Source organism: Pituophis catenifer, unplaced genomic scaffold (genome assembly GCF_029215685.1).
Source record: "Pituophis catenifer annectens isolate HBS135680 unplaced genomic scaffold, rPitCat1.0.hap2 SCAF_1, whole genome shotgun sequence".
Taxonomy (NCBI): Eukaryota; Metazoa; Chordata; class Lepidosauria; order Squamata; family Colubridae; genus Pituophis; species Pituophis catenifer.
The window spans coordinates 285,763,483-285,769,871 of record NW_027256881.1 but is presented as its reverse complement, the minus strand read 5'-3'; the positions used below and the strand labels follow the sequence as shown (position 1 = coordinate 285,769,871).

General features: G+C 38.2%; 1 protein-coding gene across 1 annotated transcript; it reads right to left on the bottom strand.

Moving 5' to 3' along the window:
- Positions 1–2,727: 2,727 nt before the first annotated feature.
- Positions 2,728–6,017, bottom strand: SRP14 (signal recognition particle 14). The gene is made up of 5 exons (XM_070931338.1): positions 5,897–6,017; positions 4,976–5,048; positions 3,924–4,036; positions 3,196–3,228; positions 2,728–3,001 (listed from the first exon to the last, which is right to left on the bottom strand). Exons 1-5 carry the CDS (start codon positions 5,918–5,920, stop codon positions 2,912–2,914), a joined length of 333 nt encoding a protein of 110 aa, XP_070787439.1. The 5' UTR covers positions 5,921–6,017; the 3' UTR covers positions 2,728–2,911.
- Positions 6,018–6,389: the final 372 nt, after the last annotated feature.

The window sequence follows — 6,389 nt, the reverse complement described above, 5'->3', positions numbered from 1 at the left end:
CCTTAGGATCTATTTGTTTTTGCTTAAAGTAAAATTGACAAATTGTGACATTTGGTTATTAAAAAGTCAAATAACTGCAATTTTCATTGTTCAGTCCATGAATCTCCTTCCACATCTCCTTCTTTTCAAATTGGGAAGGAAGGCTAAGCAGAAAAGCAATAATATCCAGTCATTCCCCTATTGTGAACTGAAAGGAAGAGGCTGAAACACTTGGATATCTGTATTTTTCAATGGAATCAGTAAGATCTTCTCTAGGACATCCTGTTTTTTAGACAGGAGGTGGTTCATCTGCTTTTGTAAATCTGGAGTTTGTGAAATAACTGGTTTTAGTTAGGTTTAATTTTAGTTGTGTCTTTTATTTTTTGGTTTACCATTTTTCTGCACTCTGCATAGCACTGCTTCCCCAAAAAGGGAATATTGTAATTTGTACATTTGTAAAAGGGATACCTGCACATGAATGCAAGCATGCCCAAATTACTCAGACATCGGTACAGTGGCATTTAAATTTTTATTATGTACAGTATGTCAAGATTAAAGAAATCAGATAAGAACTGAAAGGAGGAAAAGAAAAACAAGTACTTCTAAAGGGGTAATCCCAGCTGTTGTTCCTTCATTTATATGCACATACACAGAGCAGAACAAGTAAACCGAAGTATAAGAAAGGCAGCACTGCATATCGTTTTCCATAAAAAAACAATTAGTCCTAAGATTGCTGTATTTTTCCTAGATCTCCAAACTGCCACTGGGCAGGGCTGTTTGTTTCTTCTGCCAATGACAAAAATAAAATGTCCTTCTACTTTTAAAAAACCTATCTGAGAAGGAATTCTTCTTCCCGATTAGCTATTTAACCATTTCTGTCACTCTTGCCTCAATTTAAATCTTAGGCACTTCCCCTTGCTGGGTCCCTCCATTGTCCAATCTATTTCCAAGATATTTTTGAATCGTTCACTCTGATGGTAGGCTAGCTTGCAGCTGCATTCTTCTCACAGCGGAGCAACTTTGAAACACTGTCTGGGAGAGGCACCTTCACTTTCTTAACTTTCACTCCCCCCCCCCCCGGCACTCTTCCTCCCTCTCACCCACCCCACAAGATTCATGGCAGACTGGAACTGGATGATCACTGAGTGCAGGCATGAGGTGGCAGTTTTGACAATTTTTCTTATATTTTGATTGTCTTTGCTTAATACTAGATTGATTATATGTAGGTCTGATAGCTCAGATATACTTTTAAATACCGTACCTTTCAGTCTAAAGTCTTTTAGATGAGATTTTTCTCCATTCAGTGTAAAGGCAAAGTTAGTTCATTATTCATACAACGTTTAACATAAAACTACAGAATTACTAAGTATAAAGATACTTCTATGCAGCATCAGTCATTTGTACTTATTGATCATAGGGGTTAACTGCACCTAGCCATGAGTGTTGAGTTTTCTTTTTTTTAAATTTGATTTATATGCCGCCCTTCTCCGGAGACTCAGGGTGGCTTACAATGTGTTAAGCAATAGCCTTCATACTTTTGTATATTTATATAAAGTCAGTTTACTGCCCCCATAATCTGGGTCTTCATTTTACCTACCTTAGAAAGGACGGGAGGCTGAGTCAACCTTGAGCCTGGTGAGAATTGAACTTGCAGTAATTGCAAGCAGCAGATGTTAATAACAGTTAATAACAGTGCTTTAGTCCACTGTACTATCAGGCTCTTCTTAACCAGTTAGGTTCTTTAAAATGGCTCTTCTGCTGACCAAGTTTCTATTGATGTATTTGCACGAAGGATTCCCTGAATATCACATTTCCCCAATATTTTAGTTGCCAAGTTCTGTTTAGTTGGAAAAAACCTGTACAGGAATATAGCCAAACAGTAACATTTTTAAAAAGAAAAATATCATCTATAGTTGTGGACCAAATTCATTTCTGTAACTATGGTAAAATGCATATTTCTAATTCTAATCCTCTCTTGTTTCCACACAAGTCCCATTGAATCAAACTGTTTTTGACAGTTGTACATTTGTACATTAAGCACAAATATTTAAGAATCAAGATACTAGTAATTGAAAGTTATTTCAATGATTTTACCTAGTAGATAAGCAAACTTTACCATTTTTAGTTGAGTTTGCTCTTCAAAATCCCGCAGCAGCAATTGAAATTTGCATATAACTATTTTAATCTGATTCCAGAATTGTTTCAAGAGTGTAAAAGTTGCTTAAGGTTAGGTTGTTTACTTGTCTTGCCACCATAAAGTAATATTTTAAAATTATAGAAAACTTATTTTGTGCCATGCTTAACAAAAGCAACAGATCTGTTCATCAGTTCACTATATAAAAAACTGTGTTAAGCACAAGCATAGTAAATGCTTTTTAGAAGCTCAGATTCATAAAGCATTAACAATCTATTTCCAGTTGTAACACAAGTTTTAAAAGCGTATCTGAGAAGGAAATCTTCCTCTTCCTGATTGGCTATTGAACAATTTTTGTCAGCCCTGCCTCAACTTGAACCTTTAGGCAAGAACAATCCTTGACTTTGCTTGCTGAGAAAATATAGTTTACTAAAAGTCAAGTGAAATACAGTAAAGCAAAGCCAGAACTGAAATTCGTTCTCAATCTTCATTCCGCTCATAAAGCTTTTGCAGATATTAAACAGTTAAATCAAAATTATTTTTCTGAGTAAAGATATTCCAGTAATTTACTTATAGAAATAAATCAAAGGTATGAAACAAATCAGGTGAACAAATTTATGCATTAGAGATATTTATTTTTGTGTATCACAATCCTGAGAGCATTCTCTGTTTGTATAAGAAGCTTACTGTTCAGTTACTAGTTGCTAAGTTCAGTTACTAGTCAAAAGGTAAGTGGTTACATAAAGAAAAAATGTGGGGTAAAACATGGGTCCATTCTTTGGAAAAATGTTTTTTATATCATTGTGTTGCTTTACTTTTCTTGTTTTTGCTTTTCTTGTCTTTCTTCTTTAAACCATCCATATTGGCTCTAATCAAATTTGAATATGCCTGCAATCAAAAACAAGATTTTTTTTTTAAAAAAAACTCAAGTTTCAGGAAACTGTTAATATTTGCCTCAAAATATTTGCAGAGAGAAAGCAGCTACACAGTTCTATAGGGTTCCAGTTAGTCATGCATTCAGCGTAAAAATTGAAATTATTTGATTAAAAAATTGAAGTCTAAGTGAATAGATACAAACTTACCATCTGGAATTTGTTAACTTCCCTTGAACTCACCTATAAAAAAACAATTTCATGATAGAATTATGGGATGATGAACGAAACAGCTGGTTCTGCTGATCACAAAATTCAGATAAGAATTGATACATTATGTATTAGCTTTGGTGAATTGGTTAAGTGCTGGATTAAAAACCAGGAAAATTAATATTAGGTCTCCCTTAGGTATGAAAGTCATCTGGGTAAGTCATATTTTCTCTGTCCAACCCCCTAACAGGACTGTAGAGAAAACAGGAAGTAAAACATAATGTATCTAACCGTGAGGTGTACAAAATAATAGCATAATATGTGACTGCATTCTACACAGGGCTGGTGTAGGTTCCAATTATCTGAACCCCATCTTTCTTTGTATTGATCTTAATCACTATAGTCAATAACCAAGCTTTTTAAAGATACTTGTGTTCCACAGGTTCATCTACTGAATAAGCTGTATATCCTCCGCTCATCCTGCTTTCAGGAAGCGTTGAAAGCATTTCTCTTTCTAGACTTTTTAATTCCTTTGAACTTGATTACCCCGTTTTTGGTAATTGCCTACATTTAATTTTAAAGTGTTAGCTACCTTGAGGGTGAAAGTCAGCCTGTAACTTCAAATACATAAATAAACTCATTACCCATTTTATATAAGGTCTTTCTCCCCCCCTTACATAAAAATGCAATGATGAAAAAACATCCTTTCATAAAACAATAACACCTACCACTGTGCTTATTTTTTTCTTCCCATCTGTGGCTCTAAGAAGACATTTGTTGTCTACAGGCTCAAAACTCTCAAGATGGCCCTTCCGTGGAATTGGTCTTGTCCGACCATCATCTACATTAAACAGAAGCATCAAAATTATATATTGTACTTAGCAAAACTAGCAAGTTAAATTACATAACATCCAAAGATGGCAAGAGAATGTTTTCATAAAATAAATGTCTGTATTTTTGAATTCTGCTTCATATATTAGAAATCTAAAAGTGCAGATTGGGAGGTAAGAATTTTGTTAGAATGCTGGTTATTATATTAAGCTGGGCACAATAATAAGGTTTCACAATATTAAGTACACGTGAAGCTGTTCTTTAATACTTAAAGGATCCACCAACTCACTTTCTAGTTGTGGCAATGCCATTAGAGATTGCCCATTTGGAAGCAAACATTTTCCTCCCATGCTAGAAGACCAAAACCAAATTTTTTCTTAAGAGAATTTATTATCTTTTCATGTTTAGGATTCAAGCGGGGGGGGGGGGGGGGGGAGATAAAAATTGGCCTGCTCTTTTTTGGTTACTTAAATACCAGGAGAATTGGAGGCAAGATACCTTAGAAGTACAGAAAACCCCATTATTATGTTCCTCTTTTCTCCCACCCATTATTCCAGTGTTTCTCAATCATAGCAACTTGTGTGGAATTCTACTCTCAGAATTTCCCAGCTAAAGGCTATTATCAACAACAGGTACACATCATCATCTATCTGTGAAAACTGTCAGGAAAAAGTTGGATGTTTCTAACCAATAAGCAGAAAATATTCAGATTAAGGGAAAATATGCTTAAGAAGCATTAAACACTCCTGACTCAGTAGAGGTCTAAATCAGGTTTTTTTCATAGATTAAGTTTGAAGTAATCAACTCCTATATTATTACTGAGATTACTGATGTGGCTACTTACCCATTTACTAACTGAACTGCAGTTCCACTACTGAGCACAGCAGAATCTTCATTTGATTTGTTATGAGATAAGCTACTGTGAGACAAACAGGAATGTAATACTTACATTTTTTTAACGTTATATAGACACTGCCTGTGGTCCTGCATTTCTGAAAAAGCCTGGTTAGCTCTGTCAAGAACTGCAAAAACAAACAAAACATCTAATTGTTACAAAGAATGCAATTTTGAATTGTTTTCTTTTTCCAGCTAGTGAACAATCCTATCCTAAGGCTTTTAGTTGCACCGAATATTGAAACAGCTGCGCTTGACTATTAAACCATAATATTATAATCTATTCATGGAGCTAGATATGCACTGAATCTACACCTTTCACTGTTCCTTACTTCCCTATCAAAGAGATTCTAACTTGCATTAAGCTAGGCCTCAGAGCCAATACTCTTAAGATGCAATGTAGTGTAAACTACTTCAAATGAGCCCCGTGAAATCATTAATTTTTCATGAGGAGGAGTATTCAACACGTAGGTTGACAGTTGCCACATTAGGTGGGGCCAGAAAACGAAGTGGCACGTAGCAAAGAACTGACGCCCTGGGTTGGAGCTTCTGGCATTCATTGAGCATTAAGCGGCCCCCATGCAAACGAATACCGTTTTGGGGGTGGATGGATTTTAACAACCTTCAAGAGTGACATAATAATACTATAAGGGGGAAGTGATGGGCGCCCCTCCCTGGCTGTCCAATCGCTTTATGCACCATTGGTCCCGCTGCTTAGGGTCCAAATACAGATTTTGAGCAGACCCAGCGCAGAAGAGAGATGAGGCCTCTGGAACTGCCACCTTCTTTTTGTTAACCGCCCCCCCCCCCATCCCACGGTTGCCTGTTCTGCTTTACAGGGCAAGGAACTGCGGGAGGGCAGCCTTCCCCCCTACAAAGGTGCCAGGTCGGAGGCCATTTCCGCTCACAGCAACGGGGCTTTGCGAAGCCCTTCCCTAAAAGGCACCCCCGGGGACGGAGCGTTAGGCCGCGGCACCTGCTCGCTCTCCAGCAGCACCATCGCCCCGCGCGCTTCTTCCCAACAGCTGATGCAAACGCAGCCAAACTCCCAACCGCCGCCGAACGGACGGACACCCGGCCAGGAAACGGAAGTAGTATACGAGAGACGGAAACTCTAGAAAGAACCTCACCCCACCTCTCTCTCTCTGCTGCCGCCCGCAGGGCTCCAGGCGGAATTGCACTCAGAATTGTTCTCGGAATCGGAGGTCGCTTGCGTGGGTCAGCCGCGAAGGCGTCCCTAGATCGAGCTGATCTTTCAGGGCTTTTCCGCTGCGCAGGCAGTGGAGGCTGAAGTCTGTCGGGCGGCACTTGCTTACCACAGAGAGGTCTGCGCTCCGATCCATTTTAAGGAGAGAAGAATCCTAGTAGTGGTATATAGAAGAGTTTCAGCAGTGCTTTGAACAAGTATACAAAAAGCTCCCCCCACCCCCACCCCAAGATGCTGGGAGTACTGAAACTGGACTGCCAAA

What these genes read in the sequence shown, in the direction of transcription:
- SRP14 (XM_070931338.1), bottom strand. Translation starts at nt 5,920, where the DNA reads ATGGTGCTGCTGGAGAGCGAGCAG. An exon ending in CTATATAACGTTAAAAAAAT is followed by an intron (nt 4,037 to 4,975) that starts GTAAGTATTACA and finishes TGTTTAATGTAG; the next exon opens with ATGATGGTCGGACAAGACCA. An exon ending in AGAAAAAAATAAGCACAGTG is followed by an intron (nt 3,229 to 3,923) that starts GTAGGTGTTATT and finishes GTTTTTTTATAG; the next exon opens with GTGAGTTCAAGGGAAGTTAA.